Source organism: Cygnus atratus, chromosome 1 (assembly GCF_013377495.2).
Source record: "Cygnus atratus isolate AKBS03 ecotype Queensland, Australia chromosome 1, CAtr_DNAZoo_HiC_assembly, whole genome shotgun sequence".
Lineage (NCBI taxonomy): Eukaryota > Metazoa > Chordata > Aves > Anseriformes > Anatidae > Cygnus > Cygnus atratus.
In genome coordinates this window covers 126261638-126284494 of record NC_066362.1, presented here as the reverse complement: position 1 = coordinate 126284494, position 22857 = coordinate 126261638, and the positions used below count along the sequence as shown (strand labels likewise).

The 22857-nt window shown below is 35.1% G+C and overlaps 1 protein-coding gene across 4 annotated transcripts in view; it reads right to left on the bottom strand.

Annotated features, from left to right (window-relative positions):
* RPS6KA3 (ribosomal protein S6 kinase A3) overlaps positions 1 to 22857 on the bottom strand; it is a 73769-nt gene that overhangs the window by 23649 nt on the left and 27263 nt on the right. For all 4 annotated transcript variants that reach the window (XM_035542108.2, XM_035542109.2, XM_035542110.2 and 1 more), the window contains exons 3-9: positions 13645 to 13761; positions 11395 to 11476; positions 9428 to 9508; positions 8301 to 8380; positions 6041 to 6147; positions 3662 to 3699; positions 3158 to 3300 (exon numbers count right to left, since the gene is read on the bottom strand). In XM_035542108.2, the coding sequence (XP_035398001.1) occupies positions 3158 to 3300; positions 3662 to 3699; positions 6041 to 6147; positions 8301 to 8380; positions 9428 to 9508; positions 11395 to 11476; positions 13645 to 13761 (648 nt within the window). The remainder of the gene's footprint in view (positions 1 to 3157; positions 3301 to 3661; positions 3700 to 6040; positions 6148 to 8300; positions 8381 to 9427; positions 9509 to 11394; positions 11477 to 13644; positions 13762 to 22857) is intronic.

Sequence of the window (22857 nt, the reverse complement as noted above, 5' to 3'; positions counted from 1 at the left end):
ATCAATTACATTACCTGGACAAAATCTAATTTTTGACAAAACTACTTAGCATCTTAACCTTCCAAAATTCATGCATGTTAACAATCAAGTCTGTGCAAAACAACTTCTCATTGTACAGCTTAAATTATTATGAACACTGAGCAGCCTCTGCCATTTTAATGCTGCAAAATATTCTCCTATATTAATACCTTGCTTCACATGCTTTCATCTGAACAATTTAGACTATAATATTCTGTGCATCATTTCTGCCTAAAAAGTCTATTCTTCGAAGACTTGAGCTATACAACTATATTTTAGTTTTCAAGAGGGCAGGGGGAGGGAAAAAGGTTCCCCTTTCAAAAGTTAGTGACAATTTCTCCTCATGCAGGTATATTAAAAAAGGTCAAAGTGTTTAAAATTGGCATGTACATAGCCTTTGTTGGAAAACGGAAAAAGGTTAGTCGATTGACAAAGACATGCATGATGAAAAGTGGTTACTGTATGCATACAGTGGAAATAGAGTCTGAAGGAACACATAAGCTACACAGTACATGCATGCACATTCTGCAGTGCCTGGCAGAAGGCACTAGACACTGTTAAAATACTGATCTGTTCTGAAAGTGACTGAGTAAAAATAGACAAATATAAAGGAACTTCTGTTGGGCTGCAGTATTCTGCAGGGATATCAAATCTGAAGTACTGAAAGCCATCTGACAGCAGTCATGGCAGCCAACACTGAGGCAAGAATTCTGATTTTTGGTATAAGAGTTGCAAAACAAGTTAGTTTGATGAAATTTTATGACATATACTTAAAGCCATCACAATTAAAGTAATTATAAAGGAATTCTCTGGACAGCTTATGCAAGGTTAAGTCATCCTGAACAGGAGGTATCCTCTATTCCTTATTTTTCCTGTTATGATCCAAATGTTCAGTCTTAACAAAAATGTAGGTTGACATGACTGTAGTATTATAAATCTAAAATAAGAGTGTGAAGTTGAAATAGAAGCATTCTTTAAAAATCCTTTTTATTAAAATACATTTTAAAATTTCTTATTACCTTATAAAGTAATCAGAAGAAAAAGGGCTGCCAACTCTGCGCTACTGCTAGATACTTTGTATTCCAATTATTCTTTTCACTCATATACTTGTATTTTATATTTTAAATTTAATATAAAGCCAACATAAAAAAGCACTACTTTAACAGTTCTTACCACAATTGTCAGGAAAAGGTACAAGGCTTAAACCAACACTATCAAAAATAATTCACTTTTTGGTTGTACATACTTTAGATTGATCTGCTTCATAAACTACACTTGCAGACTTATTTTTTAAAAGCAGATTTGTGGTGTTGCACATTTTGCTTTCTTGAAATGTTCTAGATTAATAATAATAAATTTCATTAGCATGATCCTATTTGTCCCAAGCATACCTACTTGCATAAATAACTTAGCATGTGTGTTCTTTGTCCCACCCTCACTCCCCCTCAAAAAAAACAACACTGTAGTCCAAGACCAACAGATCTATAGTACTTTAAGTCAACATTGGCCTTCCCTAGTCACCATCATTTACTTATTTCAGCAGGACAATAAGTACCTCAACAAATGCATAATGCTTCTGAAAACTTAAAACGAATATTTTTAGATGTCTGGCACTCATGAAAGCACTCAGTGTTTTAAAGGGCAAATTTAAAGTTACTGCTCAAGGATGGGTTTACAAAGACTTACAACAGAAGAGAGGCCAAACAATTTATTATCTTCCTGATCTCAATTTCTATGCTATAACTTTTGTTCATCTAGATCCTGTATACTGATACCACACAATTACTTCAATTCTTCTCAATCAACACAGATTTGAATTAAGAATGATTTAAGAGTGGATACACAGATTGCCTATGAAAATTAGCATGTGAACTAGATGCAGGCACGAAAAATATGTCTTAGAGAAAATTGCACTATATTCCATGTACTAATTTAGAGAGTGTGCTTTCTAAGGTCATATTTTCATATTCAAAACAGAAGCCAAAGTGTTTAAAATGCAGTGCCTTTAGACTGTTAAAACTACACCAGTCATGTCTAACATCTTTCAGCAGTTTTCAATACTAACATGCACTTCATAAGCACAAAACTATGGTTTTCAGCTCTATAAAGTAAAGCTGAAGTTTAACTACGTTTGCATTATCAACAACAAATACTCTGCCACTAGTTTGCAGTTCTCTTTTAATTTACGTACTAGATGCTTAAAGCTTACAGTAATGATAAAATGTGTTCTTACTGATAAAATGAGTGGTTTTGAGGGTGTTTGTGCTTTTCTGTCTGGAGAGAGTTTAGTCATCAGGTGCTACTTTTACATAGTCAGTTTTCAGATCACAACAGCATTCCAGATGATTAAAAGGTGGTATGATGACTTATTTTCAGACAAAAAAGTCCTACTCATACTAAAAAGCACACGTATTGTACTTTTACAGTTATATATGTACTACAGAAGCAATAAGAAACACACATTTCCTTTAAAAAATAACAATTAGTTTATCTTTACATGAAAAATGCACACATTATAAATATTAAAGGCCATTAAAGCATTCCTAAAGTACCAAACATGATCTGCTTTTTCCTTCAAAGATATACTTGATACACATTATTTCCCCTGACCCTGCAACTCAACAGAAGTTAGCTCCTTCCAGGAACGTTGTAAAGATGACTCTTCTGAGCTACTATATCCCATGTCACCTCAGTGTCAATATTTTGGTATGTGCAAGCAAGCGTTGTCATTATTCTGACAAGTTGTAGTTACACTGGAGACTAATCAGAAAGTTATTGCCTTTTTTTTTTTCCACTTGAGAATAAATTCAAATTTAAAATTTGGATCTATGTCTTTCCCAACTTGGAAGGTACAGTACTTTTCCTGCGTATTTTAGTACTCCTATTAGTCTCTGTAACATTCAAACCACAATAGATGCATATTTCAATTCAACAATAACAATAGAATGGCATATTGTTGGTGTTGACATGAGACCTAGTTCGCATACTTGATCCAAACTCTGCAGTACTGTTATTAATTTCACGTAATTTGGATTTTTGGTAGTTACAATTCATTTAAAGATCTCCCTACAGTTTAATATTTGTTTCACCAAACCTTATAAAGCAGTTTTGCTATTATTTGCATTTACCAGAAACCTACCATTAAAACACCAAAAGACCACCAGTCTGCACTCTGTGTATGGCCTCGTCGATTAACGACTTCTGGTGCCATATATTCCACTGTTCCACAGAAAGAATAGGCCTTTTTCTCATGATCAATTGACTCCTTACTTAAGCCAAAATCTGGAAGAAAATACAATAGTTCAAAATGCACTTATTTAAAATCAATCACAGTAAATATCTTTACCATAATGTGAAAGGTGATGCCTTTAACAGTCACACATACACACACCTAAATATACACATAGGAAGTACAGATTCCTCCCCCCCCCCAGTTATTGTAGGTCCATAATATATACTTTCAGAACACAATATATATTTCATTTACTCCAAATTTATTACACTATCTGCTCGGCCTCACAGCAAAATTACCTACTAATTAAAATTGCTGATTTTGTTGTATTGCTCTACCAAAAAAGCGGGAAATTCAAAGGTTTTATTATGAACAGAATAAATTCACGCATTACAATTTCGTCTTATTCACCTGTCAATTTGATATGTCCTTCTTCATCAAGCAGGATGCTAAAAAGAAAAAAAAATCTTTTAACTATTGTTTCAGACAGTGTACTGGCAACATTTATGAAAAAACAGAACAGCATGCACAAAAACACACAGAAGTATGCGTGCATGAAAATGAATCATTAGGAGGAGAAACTTTGGAAGTACACTTTTTTTTTTTTCCCTTCAATCCTTTATTATTAAAGGTTATAAAACAGAATCAACATACCAGATTTTTATTCAACTATTTGGTTAAATTCAGCATGGAACATAGTAACGTTTATTTTGAACCTTCAGTTTTGGAGACCTGTAGCATGTGTATCTTTTTTTTTTTTTTAAATCAATTGTGTCAATGAAAGATACATTTCTATTTTTCTTAAACGAAGCAAGAATTTATGTTTGCATATGTATGCAAAATATGTATTAATTTGCAATTATATTTTCAAAGGATGTTGACCACTTTAATTAACATCAAGTAATAGATATTTTTATGTTCTACCAAAGGCCCTATATCATTAGGCTCTATAGAAAAGAGTAGGCCTTATGCTTCTGTTTATTTCAATCACACAAAAAGGTCACACTATGCGAGATACCAGCTCTCCATAACAACCACTGAATATAATTGCGATTCAAAGCATACAAAGTATTCCAGGACTGGACTCTATACCACAACCTACACTGTGGACTTAGTTCCTCCTGCTTCTCCCATGGGGAGCTGCATTTCCTCCCTGTGATGAGAGGTGACCCAGACACACACTGCTTGTCCATTTCCCCTGCCCATCCCTTTTCCTCTTCCCAGTTTCCATGGTGGGAAACATCATTTCGCAGTACAGATGCAGTCTGTGAGACTTATTGCTATCTCATGGTCCAATAACGTGCGATTTCAGCCTTTGATAGGATTTTGAATCAGATACTTCCAAGGCTTAAAACCAAGGTTCTTTGATCGGTACAGACATTTGTTTTTTTCTTTTTAATGCTATATTTGAGGCAGTAGCTACTCAGTCTTTTGGCAAGACTTCCTCTTGCAAGTAAATGTCAGCAACGTAACCAAGGTTCTCTCACTCTGCCTTTTAAAGATCTTTTCTCACCTAGCAAGGCTATTTTTTCTCACTTTGGAATTACTTAACAGAATGCTCTCAAAGTTTACACATAATCCCTTTCCCTCTTCATTTTCAAGTGCAACCTCATGCCCCAAAACTCTTCAAATTTCTGATTTGAGAATGAATCTTTCCCCTTCTTGTCAGACAAGGCTAAACATTTTTAAATTTGTGTCATTTGTGTCGAAACAACAAGCTACGCTAATGGAAGCCCCATTTAACAGCTGGCTTCTGTAATACTTGTTACTAATTCTTGGTCTTTTCCACTAACACTTTACATAAGACAGTTCTCACATAGACTTTTCAGGTCCTCCATATAGCCATGACAGAGAAGTGGGATCACCAAGGACATCAGGACTTCAGACTCATTACAGATTTCCTGGCAATGAGGCAGAGCAGGTTAACTACCTCATCAAGCACAACAGATGAGATGCACATTGTATTTTCACTTAGACTCCTCTCCAGGTAGAAAGTAGTACTACAGCATACATAAAAACATTGGCATTTTTATCTGAAACATTTAAGTGTTCCAGATGACACTGCTGACATTTTCTTCTTTACGTCTTCTAACACTAAAAAAATTACTGTAGGAAAGATAGAACAGGATGCAGTCATTGAATGAGACAGAGATGACTAACATATTGGGAGGCAACCCTATACTGGAATTTTAGCTCCAAGCTTATTTTAAGTTCTCAGTGTAATTTCTTGATTGTCAATAGGTTAAATTAGCATGTGACGCATTATTTTCATATTTAACATTTAAACTCCATTCTGCTCTTCCTGCAGTACATTTTAAAAGTCAGCTTTGGAAAAATGTTTATTGTTAAGCTTTTGAATGCAAATATGTAGCATTCAACTGTAACCCTGTATCATGCATTTGTTCCAAGTTTATCTTTAAGTCCAGAAATTCTACAGTAATGACAAAAACAGAAGGCTAAAATGATGTCTTATCCATTGTACACTCTAAAGCACATGGAAAATGAAAGGTACACATTTCTGTATATTCTTTACTTATAGTAACATGGATTATAATACTTGGCATATCACTCAATCTAGATGCTCCTGTTTGAGAGGAAATTAAATCCAACACTTAATTAACAAAACCCTACAAGGTTCCTCCATCTCCTTCCCTGTTCAGTTTATATAGTATCTTTATATAGCAAATTTAAATAGAAAATTAAAGTTTAACAGCTGGAAAGGGAAGCGCATTGGTAGAAGTGCTATACAAATCAAATTAATACATTGCATTTACTGCAGCAGATTCTTACTTTTCTGGTTTTAGGTCGCGGTATATTATTCCAAGACTATGTAGATGGTCTAAAGCAAGTGCTAATTCTGCTAGGTAAAATTTAACATCATCTTCTGTGAACATCACCTGAAAAAAACCAAACAAACAAACATTATTTTACATACAAAACCTCTAAATCTTACATCAGCACCAACTAAACGGTCCAGACAATCTGGTGTTACAGAATGTTTCTTCTTAATACTCATATTGATTTTTATAAAAAACTAGAAATTGAAATTGGTTCCTTAGAAAAGGTCTAGAATTTTATAGTCAATACTGATTCACAGTATCACAAACTTCTGAAGGCAATATTGTACTATACTTTCTGCAAAACTGAGGTTATTTACTTCTGATTGCCCAAGAGAACAAACAGATATCGCAGCAGGACTGAAAAATTTTGGGAAGCATTTAAAGAATGTGACTACCTCTTCATTGGATGTGAACATGTTGTTTCTAGACAAATGAACTAAAGTCCAAACATCTGAATTTCTTCTACAAAGTCAAAGAGAGAAGAAAAGCATATGCATCATTTTTGAAGAGCATTTCTCTAAGTACCATCATAAATGAGCTACATGGATAGTAACTAAGGAAATGGCACGAGTAAGCACAGGTAAGATCTTCGGTAGCAATCTGCATTTTCTATTAGGAACTAATCACTGCTTTGATTCAATGAAATCACAGAATTATAGAACGGCTCAGGTTGGAAGGGACCTCAAAGATCATCTAGTTCCAACCCCCCTGCCATAGGCAGCAATGCCACCCAACAGATCAGGTTGCTCAGGGCCTCTGAACATGCTATTCCTACTATATGAACAACTGTTGTGATCCAGTGAGAGAAAAAAAAATTGCAATTAAACTGCTCAGAGTTAAAAAATAAGTTCCTTCATGACTTGATTCTACCTCAGTAAATATGAACTGCTTTAAAAAAAATTAAGAGTAACATCTTCAGATGATTTTCCCCCATGGATTGGGGAAAAAAAACAGCAATGGGGGACACAGACGACCACTATTTTAAGCAAGAATTAAAAATAACACATTTTCATCTTAGTAGTTTAAGGAAAGGACACGATACCAAAGCTTGTACAAGGAGTACCTGCTGATGTTACCTCTACAGAAAAGCTAATATTTAGTACAGGTACACTGAAGAAGTACGGAAATCTCTACAAGAAACACTTAAAAGCTCAAAGAATGAAAGATCCCATGAGACTGATAATACACCCACACTATGTTCTTTGAAAACATTGAATGAAATTAATCTCTCCTAAACTTAAACATCTGCAGTGTAGATTTCTAGCTCTGAATTAATCACTTTCTCCTTTGTAGTTAATGGATAAAAAGCAGGAACTTTTACACTGCAATTCATCTGATCTATCAGATAGATCTGATCTAAAGAAGGGTCAGCCTCTTCACACAGGTAACTAACTAGTGACAGGACTAGAGGGAATGGCCTCAAGTTGTGCCAGGGGAGGTTTGGGTTGGGAATTAGGAGACATTTCTTCTCAGAAAGAGCAGTCAGGCATTGGGACAGGTTGTCCAGGGAGGTGGTGGCGTCACTGTCCCTGGGGCTGTTCAAGGAAAGGTTGGACGTGCTGCTTACGGACGTGGTTCAATGGGTGACAGTGGTGGTAGGGGGATGGTTGGACCAGATGATCTTGGAGATCTTTTCCAACCTTAATGATTCTATGATTCTGAATAGATCAGATGAATTCATATGAGGATGAAACAAATCCAGCATGCCCATTTCACTCTGTCAGTTATCAACCGTTAGCTTAAATGCAGGTACCTATAAAGAACTTATCTGCATTAAATCTTATAAAATTGGAGTGGCTTAAGATAAAAGTCATCACCAGGAAAGTGTTATATGTTCTTTCTTAGGAATCAAGAAAAAAAACATGGATTTTTTTTGAATAACTACTTCATCTAAATCCATGTTCTGACATCTTTAGATGTAGTAGTAAGAGAAGATAATCTAAGCAAGGTATAAAAAGCAATGCAGAAACATTGCTTGTCTAAGACTTTTTCAGAAGAGATGTAAATTACTGAGTGTTCTCATGGAAAGACTTTGTACAAAAAAGCAATGAAGCAAAAACATAGCTCATTAAAAGAAGACTATTCAAAATCTTATTCAATGAAAATAGAATTATAAGAAGTAAACTTTTCTAATATAGGCAATTTCAGTTTAGGCAATTTTAAAATAGTCAAATTTTATCAATATACAATTTTCAAAGAAAAAAGTTTACCTCTTTGGATAAACGTGTAAACAAGTCTCCTCCCCTGAGGAAATCCAAAATAAGATACAGCTTCCCTTCTGTTTGAAAAGCTGAAAAGATCATTTAAAAACATTAAACATTATCTAATTTTACCCATTATTAGAAGAATAACCTACCCAATAATTCACCCTTATTTTCTTTACCTTTCACCCTCATTTTCATTTATTAAAATGAATTCTTCTTTTTCCTTGTGTAAAAATGTATTTAAATGTTAATTTAAATGTAAATTAAATGTTTTTCTTCAATGGACCAAGAAACTCTCGTGCCATGTGAAAGTGAAACAAGTCATCAATGGAATACCTAAAAAGTTAAGCTATACCTTGGTTAGTCAACATTTCACTCCAGATTTTGAAAGTACAGATTTGACAAATCTGTAACTAACGTATGTATTCTAAAACTTCTGCAAACTCAGCTTTGCAGGAAGATATAGTCTATCTTGCAAAAAAGTGACAAGTAAAATAGTGTAATCTAACATTATTTAAGCCACATTAAAGAGTGACAGAGATCTGAAACTTGAACTGTAGGAAAAAATGGACTCTAAAAGAAAAAAATGTGAATTGAACAATAAAGACTACTCTGTTTATCTGAACTATTTTTCTTCCTGTTTACTTTCTGCATAATGTCTTAAGAGTATTAATTTCCTCCCCCTCAACTTGAATACACATTTATGGCTGTCCATGCAATAAAAATAAAATAAGTTTTCCCACCAATTTTAATGAAACCAGAAGTGATGCCATTGTACATTTTCTACAGAGCATGACAAGGGTAAGAAATCAATTTAAAAAAAAGTAAGTGAATGACTTATATAAAAGATAAGAGGTTTTGGAAAAGAATGGCTAGATACAGATAGGTAAATGTCCTTTCTAATAAAGCAGAGAACTACAGACTCTTAGTCCCATAAAGATTTAAGACCACGTATGAAGTTAACCGTGCACATAGAGTTACATGAAAATTACTACACAGCAAGCCTTTGCACAATCAGGATTTAGATAGCACACTGATTTTCTATGATTCTCTGAACTACAGTGTAAATGTTAGGTAGTACTTCAACAAGCTCCCATTTTTAAGATATAATTTATTTTACCCCTCCAACTCACCATAATGTAACTTGACAATAAAAGGATGGTTAACTTCTACTAATATATCACGTTCCATTTTTGTCCGAACCCGATCTCGAACTACAACAGAACATGAGCAAGATCAAAAAAAGTAAATCACATTATGAATCAGCATCACTCCTACATTTCCTGATGTACTTCACATCATATACTGTGGTATAACAACTGCCTACAGGTCACTGTTGTGTATGCAGAAGATTTAAGACACTTAGATAACAAAAATAGTATTATGAAATAGATTCAAAAGAACTAAAGAACCTTAGGCAAATCAAGAAATACAGCGTATTATTTTAAATTACAATATTAGATCTCAAAGGAAGTTGCAATTACAGAAAAAGAGCATTATTTCCAATTAGTTTCATATTAAGATTTTAACAGTAACTTTCATTTGCTTTCAACTTTGTTCTTCCTAAAACTGGAACCAAATGACACTCAAAAGCAACTGAAAATTCAGATAAAGAGTTGAAAAGTGTGATATCTTCCTGCTAGTGTCAGTTTTCTGTTCCACAGCCTTTTGCATCCTTGAGTGCTTACTGCCTCAGACCATCTCCTTCTCCAGCTGCAAGTCACACTTCCAATTTCAATGTTTATCAGTCTCCCCATGTGCAGGTAGAACTAGATCCACAACTTGTACTATGCTTTTTATGCATAAGGCTAAACCACCATTAAAATGTGACGAAGACAAACTCTCAAACATCTTAAAAAAGCAACTGCTAAATGACCTTTGACTCCAATTCTCAGCTATTAACAGGTTTGGGAAATGAAAGGCTATTGAGGATATCAAAGGACCTTAAATGAGTGGAAATCAATTCCAGAAAAATAGGAAGTAAATAATGAGAATAACTTGTGCAGCAACACAGAGTAATCAAAATATAGGAAACTGTTCAAAAACCACTCACACCCTAATAGTTTCAAATGAAAGTGAAGTATAATGAGATTTGAGATAGACATTTGGCACTAGATCTTAGGCAGAAAAATGCGAAGTTCAACATTTTAACAGAGGTTCACAATTCAATACAAGTATGAAGTTTTAGTTTACAAGTCATCTCTGAATATTTTCAGATTAAAACATGTTAAAACTGCAAATCAGTATTATATCAATAACACAGGTGAAGTTCCACAAATTGTCAGAGCAATGCCAAGATTATCATTGCAATTCTAGTATAGTTGTGACTTTAAAAACAATACAAATAGACTGAAGTATTAAACAATGACATAAAACAATAAATACACATTCTGGCTAAGCATTTAGAGATCACTTTAATCTACTATAAACAAAAATCTTATGGAATTCTCCAGGACAGATTTGAGATTGTGCAGGTTTGAACGTATTTTGTTACTGATACCATTTGTGACCATTTGTGACCACTCAAGAAACAAAATATTTTAAAGACTCATTTTAAAACTAATTTTTGCTCATTTAGCTTAAGACAACTTAATATTTCTTCAAATATATCCTACATCCAAGAGCAAGTGTCAAAAATTCTGGCAAAATGTACTGATATACAGAAAACTAACTCCTCTTCTTAGAGATTTTAGAATAAAAGAACTGGCATAATACATTTTTAAATATTGTAACCTCAAGGTAAATTGAGCAAACAGTATTAAATGTCTCATTCGTGATACACAGCAAGTTAAAAAAGAAAGGATATTATGTTTCAGATAACAGCCCAGTAGCAAGTCAGGTGGCAGATACAATGCAACTACTCTTTTAAACCACCACCAATGAGAGGGACCTAACATTTAACATGGCAAAGGACTGAACCTACTTCCCCCTTTAATATCAATATTGTACTGTTTACTAGATCCTTGTGGGTTTACTACACAAAGCAGTTTGATAGAAATAAGTTCTAAGATACAATCTTTAGAATAGCCCATGTGTAAAGATTATTTTTTGGTAATAACGTCTACGATTTCTCTACCTCCTTGCCCCTAACAGTGCTTACCTTTCAAGGTGGCCTTTTTCAATACCTTCATTGCATAAAGCTGCCTGGCATCTGATCCTGAGATTTTTTTGACAAGAAATACCTGCATGGAAAATTAAAAAGAATTCTTAAAAGAAAGTAAAGGTAACTCAGATGAATATACTTTGGTATAAAATCTGAGTTTACTCCTCCCAGTTCTGCTACTAGCTCTATCTTTCTTTGAAAGTTCTCTTTAGATTCTGCAAAGTACAAATAGAAATTTCCTTGCATTTTTACATACTATTACTTCATTTCATAATCTAAAAGGTTCATTCAAGGCAAAATCTGCCAAATTAATTCTGGTTTAACTTCATTGATTTCAGTGAGTAAAGGGAAGGATGAATTTGGATTCACTCAGATGAAAAATTTGAAACAAAATTCAACTTTATAATCACACACTTCTGTAAAAATAAGCTTATTGACGTTAACCTTTTAAATAGCTCTGTCTTAATAAAATTTATAAGATAGTATAACAGAAGTGCTAATGAAGTAGTTGTCTGATATGAAAATAAATGCATGTGCAGAAGTCAATCCACAAAGTTATGTAAAATAATATTTAATAATTCATTTTAGCAACATATAAAATAGTGAGAACCAACCTTGTGTCACAAAAACGTAGTTAATATGCTTTGATTGAATTTTGCATGTATCAGTAAAGTAAAACCAGCCTCAACTAAAGTGTCTTTCATTTCCTTCTTTCGTATAAATTCTTTTCTTGACTTCTTGAGTGGAGTTGTTTTTAATAACCCTAAGATGCAGATATATTCCTGATTTTGAAATGCGAAATATACACTTGCCACAGGTTTTCTAGTAATTTATGAAAAAGCACAGAGATATGTTGTGGTAAATGAGAATACTAAATGTGCTGTATGAGACTAGTTTTATCTGTTTTTGTAATCCCTCACATTAACAACGCTTGAAAAGCATATAGATTAGACTTTTAAACTGAAGGAGTAGTCGCAATATCTTCTAAACTTTTTAGAAAAGAATTAACACTAATCCTCTTTTTTTTTTTTTTCCTAAATGCTAAAGCAATTGAGGACAAGATGAGCATTTTTACGTTGTATCTCAGCTAGGTAGTTTTTTTGCTTTTTCAAAACATGAAAAAAGGCAGTTATAGCATTAAATTTAGTAATATCAACAGAATCAAAGGGATTGTTGAAATCATCCTTCATTAGCTTACATCTCCTTGCCCCTGCATGACTTACATCTCCTGATTTGAAGATTTCCAAATAAAAGCTATGATCTTCGTTCTGTATGTAATCAAATGACATCAGAAATGACCATCAGGCTTCTCCAGTGTATTCTCATTAGACTGAGTACAAAACTTTGTAGTTTATAAACATCTAGATTTCCAAGTTTAATTTGAACTGCTGCTTCAATTACACGATCAATAGTAACTTTCTTCCGCTACAAGAGAAGTGAACTGACTATTCTTATTTTCCCCAATATCCAAGATTGGTTTAGCATTGGTTTAACATACTAGAGAGCTAACACTACATTCAGAACTTCAATTAAGGCTAAAAATGGACTTAAAAGCTTTGTTGCTTTTCATTGTAAATTCTATTCTTTCTCAGTGATCTCTCTGTCACAAGAAATTAATGTTTCACTTAAAGTTTGATTTGGACAACTAAAGGTATGGGCCACATACACCTATTGAGATCTTGGCGTGGAGAGTACCCACTAAAATGCCAGAGAACGAGTATTTAACAGAACTTAAATAAGTATCCAGTTATACTGTGTCTTAACCAAATTCTGACAGATAATGCCTAGCATGAACAATGCCACAGTATATAGTGGTTGCTTCAATGACCATCATTGCCTAAAATTTATTATTTAAAATTACAATGTATTACAAAAATATATTGTCTGTAGTTTCTGTACTCGTGATAACCTGTGAGTTAGCAATTAGTATTACATACCAAAAAACCTCTCAAACCTTGTCCCCTTCAAACACAGAAAAGTAGTTAAAGCAAAATGACATTCCTTTTTAACAGTGAATATCTGATTACTTCAAGTCAAATTTTCCATGCATCTTTGAGGTCTACATACAAACTAGAATAAATTTACCACTTTAGAAGATCTGCCATGATTATGGTGGCACTAATTAAGAAAGCAGTTTTGACCACCAACATTGCCTTAATGCAATGTGACTGTTCTAAATATTTAATTCTTCAACACTCTTTGATATTATATTCCCAAATACTACTCCACAAGAGGTCTGTTACCAACCTTCCCAAAGGATCCTTGTCCGAGTACTTTTAGAAGTTCGAACTGTGAAGGGTCTGCTTTCTCGTGTCCTTCCTTTACATGATGAGTTATTGCAATTTCTTTGATATTTCCTTCTTCCTGACAGAGCAAGAAAGGTGAGTAAATTTACATTAGTGGTGCATCTTCCTGAAGCATTTATAAATTCACAATACATTAAAAAATAACAGTGCTACTGAATCAAACCAACTATATGCTCCCAAAAGTAGATAAAACATTCAGCAACACCACTCCCATAATTAAGGCATTTACAAAAAAATAAAATTTATCTGGTACAAAAGGTAGTATTAATTTAGTGACCATGTAGCTTAAGCCTTTAGAGACGTATCAGAACCCAGACAATAACAGAGTTGATAGTAACAAAACAGCAGTACCCAAGTTTTTGTGCCTAAGCCCATGTTGTTTGGTTCATTATCTCCATTCCAGATTTACAATCCAGAAGTGGAAACCAAAACTTCTTAAGAATTTAGTTCTCTTAAAGTATGTAATAAGCAGACCAGATCTCAGGAAGGTGTTCATTTTTAACACTTGAATGAGGATGACTATGAGGCAGTGGACCTTCTAGTCATTTTCTGGTCTTCACTTAATTCTGTATTTTCTACTAAAAATTTCAAAATCCCCTGAAAAGCAACACTCCTTGCCACACAAGGAAAGAATTTCAAAACTTATCAGCAACTGTTCATAGGCAAGAAAAAATGCATTCTTATCAGTGTCACCTAAACAACTATCTAGGCATTATACATGACCCAAACTTACAGTCAGTGCTACTTAACTAACTTCTATGATAAATACACCAACAACAATTTCAACTTTTTGTGCATTCCCTTCCTATTCTTTCCCAGTGAATAAAATAAAACTAATACCTTCCCTCTACTTAATGAGGAACTCAGATTTATTTCACAGAATCACAGAACGGTTGAGGTTAGAAGGCACCTCTGGATGTCATATTCAACCCCCCTGCTCAACACGGACACCCAGAGCAGGCTGCCCAGGGGGCTTTTAAAGATCTCTGAGGATCTCAGTTCTCTTAGCCTGTCTTCACGACAGATACTCCAGTCCCTCAAACACCTTAGTATCCCTTTGCGGTACTCTCTCAGTAGCTCTCTAACACTTGTACTGGAGAGCCCAGAACTAGACACGGCACTCGGTGCAAAATAGAGAGGAAGGATCACGTCCCTCAGCCTGCTGGCTGTAAGGACACTTTGCTGGCTCATGTTTACCTTGGATCCAGCATCTCCAGGTCCTTCCCTGCAAAAGTTTCTTTCCAGCTGGTGGTTGGCTGCTGCATGGAGTTACTCTACCCCTGGTACAGAACTATTCACACCACAGTCTGTTCATTGCGCCCATACTTCATCATTTTCTATTTAAGGATCTTACGGGAGACTGTCTTCCGTCTTACTGAAGTCAAAGTAGACAATATCCACTATCCGCCTACCCGTTTCATTGTGGAAGGTTATCAGGTTGGTCAAACATGATTTCACCCCTGTGAATCCATGTTGACTAATTCCAATCACCTTTTCCTTCACACACACAAATGGTTTCCAGGATTAGGAGTTCCCTTGCTTTCTCAGGGGTTGAGGATGACCAGCCTGTAGTTCCCTGGGTCTTCCTTCTCGCTTTTTTTTGAAGACAGGAGTCGCATAAGCTCTCCTCCAGTCCTCAGACACCTCTCCCATTTGCCATGATAACTGGAAGATAATCAAGCGTGGCCTCACAGTGACATCAGACAGCTCCCCTCAGCACTCATGTGTGCATCCTGACATAGCCAATGAACTTCACATATGTCCACTTTAAGTGCTACGTAACCCATCCCTCTTCCACCAAGGGTAAGGTCTTTCTTGCTCCAGATCTTCCCCTTGATATAAATGTACCAAAATACACACTAATTCTAGTGACAGAGGAGTAGAGGTAGCATTTTAAATTTGTGCTTCTGCACATATATTTTTCAAGCATTCAGCAAAATTTATGTGCATGAATTATTGCTAAAATTATAGTTTTGTACAGTCATTTTAATACCACATACAAATGCACAGTACCTGTCCATACATGTCTACTGAAACATACTTCTAGATCACTGTTTTTCTTTCAAAGGACTCTTTTCAAAAGGTTAGCAACCAAACTTGGAAACAAACCGCACACAACAAATCCTGAGCACGCACATCTATCCACATATACAAAAATAATTCCAACGTACACTTTTAAAGAATGCACAGAATGTACTAGCAGCTGTTGAAATGAAATAGTGAAAAAAAATAATGAAAAGAACCTGGATTTTTCAAAAACTAAGACCAGCAATAAAGACAGGTGCCAGTTTCTCTTGTAAGACAGACAAAACTCCACATGTGCGTGCACGTATGCCGTGTACTGCTCCTAATGTCAGAATCTATCCCAAACCTTTTCTCAAGAGAAAGTTATGAATACTTTGATCAGCGACTCAAACCTGAATCTTTAGAGAGCCTGAAAGAAATGTTGGTTCCTTCTACTTGAGAAAGTAATTATTGTTGGTGGGTATCACCATTTTTATGCTTTAACTTAGCATGCGATCAGCTGGATAACATACTACTTAAACCACTCACTGCTATCTTAGAGAATCCCACGGGAGGACTAGCACAATAGAACAGATTGCTAAGCACATATTCCTTTGTACACTTTGATCTGCTTCTGCTCAACTGTTTTACCTACTAACTCCTTTGGAGTCTTCGGAAAGTAAACAAAAAAATTCCAATCTTCTTGTTATCTAGTCAGATTCAAGGACTCAAATTGATCGGGTATGCACGTTGTCTTAAAAGCATCACAAAAGGTAACAAAGACATAAAAGAAAAGGATATTCACATTTTCTATAAACAAAAAAAAATTATTTTCAAATGCTATGCAATTATTATGTAACAGACTTTCCAGTGGTTATTTTGGACACCCTCTTAAAAAACACCACTTCACATTCCTGATGCTAAGTGAATACTTCCAGTCTTCACAGTTTCTCAAGGTTCAGACACTTTTCAGTCCTTATAAGGCAGACCTAATATAACTCAGTTTTAAACAAACGGGAACTCAGATCATATCCTACTTTAATAGCTTGTCCTTAACATACGCTTTGGAGCAAGATTTATGATGAATATATACCCACAGATTTGCAGTTTCCTCTTCTTTCTACATAATTGCTGAACATTTGTTATTTTAACCTAAACAGTATTTTGCAAGTGCAGCTAAAAATACAAAAGTTCAGCCTTTTATAGAAATGAGAATTATATGCCAAAGTAATTAACCCTCACTGTACCCATTATCTACCTGAATTAAAATATAAGCCTCTCACACTGCAAAAATGAAATGGCTATTTCTCAGCCACCAGCACTAATTATAGTAATTGATAGCTGCTGTCTTATTGTATAGTCCGAAAGAGAAGCCATTCAGTCTAGTGTAATTTGCTGATTTTCTCCATTCCTGCTCATTCCTGAGATATTTAGAAAAAAACATTTGACTCGTGATGGGCTCAAATTAAATAGGATGACATACAGGGTGCTGAAAGACTAGTCCTCCTCTCCTTTCTTCCATTCCCTGACAGCTTTCACACCACTACAGAGACTCACTCATCAGTGCTTCGGCTGCTACAGCGGTAGGACAGACCCTTCCTTCCAGTTATAATTACAGCAGTTATTATCCAGCTATAATTACACACAGCTCTTAAGGCTTTCTGCACACTGTAAAGTAAAACTGCCATAGAAAGACACATTTAATATAAAAAAAACACATATGCTGTGTTAGTCAACTTAAAGTGGTTGCTACTGGCTTCTGTTATTGTGAAACTAAATATAGAGCACAAGGAAACAAACAGAAGGTAACATTACACCGAGTTTCCTTAACATTTCCTTAACAGTATAATAGTGTTAAATCAACACTGTCCTAGACAGGAAGTCAGTGACAAACAAGTTTGAGTATGAATATAAAACATCACTATTTTAGAATAACTTCCTGCATTGATATCATTTGCAACTCCGAACTGTGCTGGTCAATATTTCAGTATAGGTAAGTTCTTCGTAATGTACCTCACAATTTCTGTCTGTGCACAGGAATACAAACACAGGAAAAGAACACTGAATGGACTATATTCCACAGATGAATCAAATCTAAAAGAAAAGCTAAGAAAATTTATAATTCATCAGCCACAAGGGTGACTCATTTTTTCTCTTTAGGAATCAGATGCAAACTGGAATAGGAGATATGCTTGTAAGAAAAAAAAAAAAATACACACCTTCTAAGCAAGCAGTGAAAAGCTATTTAACCATTTTTAGGATTAGGCCATTATTTTTATTGCCTATCACTGGAAAAATTCCGTATTTTATTCCTTATTTTAAGTACTTATTGAATACTGAATGCTTACTTTACTTCTAGTATTTTAATTTATACTAATTTCCTTGATTAATTAACTCTGCTGTAATACAAAACACTTGTATTTGTTTCTGAGATCTCATTACAGGAACAACTACTAGATAACATATTAAAAGGAAGCTGGACTTCAAACCCTAAAGGAAGTAGAAACAGAAGAGCCTTACTAGTTAAACATTTCTCAGTAGTAATGAAAAAGCCCAGAGAATCCAAAGAAAAATGAGAGTTTGTCTATACGCAGAATCTCCCATAATTTATCCTTCGGATTTCTGAATTTTCAGCAGCAGATCTGAAAACAGGTCTGTTTTTAAAGAAGTAACCCATGCAGAATTGGATGCCATAACACACTGCTTGCTCGATGTGGGTCAGTTTATCTGCAGACCTTGATCTTGGAAACATACACCTCAGAAAAACTGAAAAGAAATCAGGCTGGTCTAGGGCTGGTCCACAATACCATTCCTATCATACTTATAGGTTTGTAATTTCCACTTCCCTTATTGCTCTGAGTAATTCTGACGCTTTCACAGATTGTATTTCTTTTCTAATAAATATAGCGGCAAAAAAGAGTACATAGCCCTTTTATCTCTACTTTCAGTTCCTCACTGCAGGTGCCACAGAGGACAAACGAAGCTGAACATAACGTGACAGCGATGTGAAAGGAGAAACAAGTAAAAGGGGGTCCATGAACCAAATTCTGGCATCTGGGCTTAAACTGTCTGTATTCGTTTTGAGAAAGGGTTGCCAAACACATACTTAAAACAACCAAGGGTTGAGAGTGCCATGTGTGATATGTTCTTGTGGACAACTTAAACCTGATAAATTTAGAAAAATATAATAAACGCCAATTAGAATTTGAACTGTACTTTATAAACCAGAAGCATGCTTAGTCCATAAATTTTACTTTAAAAATGAAAGAACAGTGAAACAACCAACTATAAATTAAAAAATATTTAAGTGTATGCTCTGATGCGGACAAAATCATCTGCGAAGAAAACTCAATCATCTGAATGGATGGCCCAGAAACAGACTTACTCCCTTATTCATATGACGGAGAGGAAAGCTATCAGGAATAAGGAGCATCAGCATATGGAAATACCACAGGCATCCTGCTTGCCTAAAATTCTCAGTTTCAGATTCCTGAATAAATGCATAAGCACAGTGTGAACATGGACAGAGACAAACACGACAAAAATTCCAAAACACTGGGACAGAAACTGGAAATCTACCAAGAAAGTTACCTTTCTTTCAAAGCCGTGTAAAAATTAGATGTGAATTAACTTAAAAAGAACATCAACGAGTACACTGTTACGTTCACTTACAGGATGTTTGTTTAGGAAAGGTATCCCTGGAAGACAGATTCCTCATTTTCTGGGTATTTAAGATTGTATGAATATGAGCATAAATATTTTTAATAACTCAAATATGTAATTATAAAGACTTAAGTGTTTAGAGACAAATTAGTTCATTAGCTTCACAATGAGTGACAAATCTGAGTATACACTTGTAGTGGAAGCATAAGTTAATTGTGACATATACACTACACCAAAGGGAAAAAGCAGCAGCTACGTCAGAAATGTAAACTTTTACAGCCACAGTATAATGGAATGGTAAATTATATTTAAATGGTGTATTTAAATTGCTCACACATAGGTGACTTTTAATGGGTGTAAAGTCATGAAGTGACATCAATCCATAAAGGTAAGAAAGAAATACAAGGAAACATTTATAGCCTAAGCCACCCTAAGCATTCAGGTCAAATAGAAGGTGACTTGAAAAACCAGACCCACCCTGAACAGGAGGACTCACTGCACTCTCTCCCATCAACTTCAGTGAAATTACATTGAAATCAGATAAAATACAGAAAGCTGATCAAAAACTAGATATCCAAACATCAAATCTCTAACAAAGATATGCATGTACAAAGAGATTGAGTAGTGGGTGTGTTAATTCCATTATAACAGCGTGTTTTTTTTTTTTTAATGCATTTGTGGTCAGCTATGTGCAGAATAACAACCAGTTTATTTTTATAATACCAAGAGCAAAGATGAGTATATGCTGAGTGCCTGTAGATTAAGACTTTCAGACTTCCTGCAAGAATATTTATATTTAACACACTACAGTGTTCAACTAGTTTCAAAATAATTAGCTTTACAATTTTAATGACACTGATGCCTGTTCTTGTATAAAATGAGTGTTCTAGTTGATAACAAACAAAAAAGGGAACAGCTAAACGCTAAAAAAAAAAAAAAAAAGATTATCACAATACCCAAAGTCTACTAGAAAGCTTCTATCAAATTCAGAAACAGACTTCCAAGAAATTTTTCCTTATTAAGAAAGCAAATCAGGTATGGATTTAGAAAACCCCGCAAGTTCTCATTATGAAAAAATAGGACGAACAACTGTATTCTATCTTGAGTCCTTTGCATCAGGAAGGAATTATGAAAGATAACACACAGCATCCGTATTCAGTTAAGAAAAGGGGCAGCAGTGACTGCAAAACAAGGTCGCGTGTTTGTTTGCTTTCCCAGAAAATTAATTCTCCTTAGGCACTGGTGAGAACCTCCTGGGAGCCGCAGTGAATTTCAGTTGGCAGGCAGTTAAGCACTGACCAAAAGAATTTTCCTTCCGCACACTTGCTGACTACATGAAATACATCACGAAATACACCGTCAAATCTGTAGCACCTGAATAAAAAATTCAGGGTTGAGAGAAAGTAAAAGGCAACATCCCCTCCTGTGTCTAACAGAGATGGAAGCTTTCATAACTGACATGAAGGAACAGGGATAAGACTGACCCTCATGCTTTTAAATAAACATAACATCTGAATGTTACAACGATTTCTGGACAAAAAAAAATACCATGATATGTTTGCTTTTGGAATTCAGAAGCAACTTCCCTATCAGTAGGGCTTTCAAATAAGCCACATTCTTCTAATATGTAATGAGGCTCAGATGACTAGGACAGACATGGCTTACACATACCTGAGTTCATCAAAACCCAGTGGGTGAGAAATCAGTCATAGGCAAAAAAAAAATAAAAAAAAAATCCTCAGATAGGTCCTGTATACAAAAAACTTCTTCCTGGACAGCAAATATTGTTGACATGCTGACCAAAAACGGTAAAAGTGGCGTTAAGACTTTGGCATTAGACAAACAGATTAACAAATTTTAATCTCAAGGAATGATTAAAATTCCGTTCTCAGCGTATCTGTAATTCTGCAGAATACCCCTATTTTCACACAATATCTCCAACAACCCTAAGAGAACTTTCATCTAAAAATACAGGTGTTCATCAGAAATACATTGGTTCCTTATATCAAAGATTTTAATCTAAAGAGAATCCAGAATATCTAAACCAGGTTAAGTAACACTGAAGAAATTAACTTCAATACTGACACTCCCGCTTCCAGCATTTCCAGGTTTCACCTTCACCTGTTAACTCTGTCCTGCTCTTTTAATCGAGTTAAGAAGGTGCAATCAGGAGCATCTTCTATGTATAGGTACTTGCACACTTAGCTATGCCTTAATTTCCCCCTTCAGATAAGTAAAGGTTAGCTCAGTGTTTTTTTCCCCACTGTAAAGCAACCTCCCAGCCCCTGGTCTTGAAAGGGTCTTCCCAAATCACTTTTTGGTTTTGATAAACTTCATTTTTAATGTTAATTTGGAAGCCCTTGCATCACTGCTGGGCTCACAATGGATATAGACCCCTACTACTCCAAGTCCATATCTTCCTGCTCAGACCCACGAGAACTGCGCTTCCCAAGGCACCGATCCCGAGGCTGCACTCAGATGAGTGGCAAGTGACACTGCTCATCCTCTCCCAGTCACCACTTTCCAATGGTAAACACCACCACCATGTCCAGCACCCCAACTCATGCAAAATTCTTTGTTCCTAATACACAATTTAGCACTTAACTGTGTCAGTCTAGGTATTTTTAAAATAGAAATCTCCTTCTAAAAGGAACCTGTTAATGCACTAAGAAATGCTGGTGGGATTCCACCAAAACACTTTTCAGGAGCTACCTTATTAATATTTCCCATTTAAAATAACATTTTGAAATTGATTAAAATTCATTTCATATAATATGCTCATTTTGTAATAGAGACAATTTATGGATGAGAAAGAGCCAGAATCACCATTAGGGAAGTTCATGCTTCTGGAATCACAATGTCAGTACAGCCAAGGTTCTGCAGGAGAGGAAAACCTTTCTGCTACCTTCATTCACAACTATGTCAGACCAGCATTGGTGAATATTCCCTCAAAGATCAGCCATATTTCCAGATAAGACAGCCCTATAATACATTTTAAAAATAAGTTACTGAAATAAAGATACAAATATTTCAATAGTGTTAGGGTGCCATCTTTTTCCTGTAAAACAGGAAATAGTCATTTCTAAAGGTGCAAAGGGCAGTTTATAGCGACCGTTAAATGAATGTATTTATTCAACTGCCCTCAATGAATTTTAACTTAACTAACAAACTCACTGCTCTATCAGTTTACACTACTGACCATACAACTTTCAAAAAGCAAATCCAATGAATGAAGAGCTAATTGTAGTTTTCATCTTCCACTTCAAAGTTGAGCAGCAGCAAAAACACTGCTTTTCTCAGCTTTCACTTGTAAGTCTTAGCTACGTAAGCTACATAGATTTTTTCCATCTTCCCTAAGGAAGCAACAGCTTTGTTTTCACTCCCTCAGTCTTTTTCAGGAAAGTTTTGCTTCCCCGAAAGAAATGACTGTTTTCAAGGCATGCATATGCTCAGTACAAGTGAAGGTAAGGATGAACACCTAAAAACG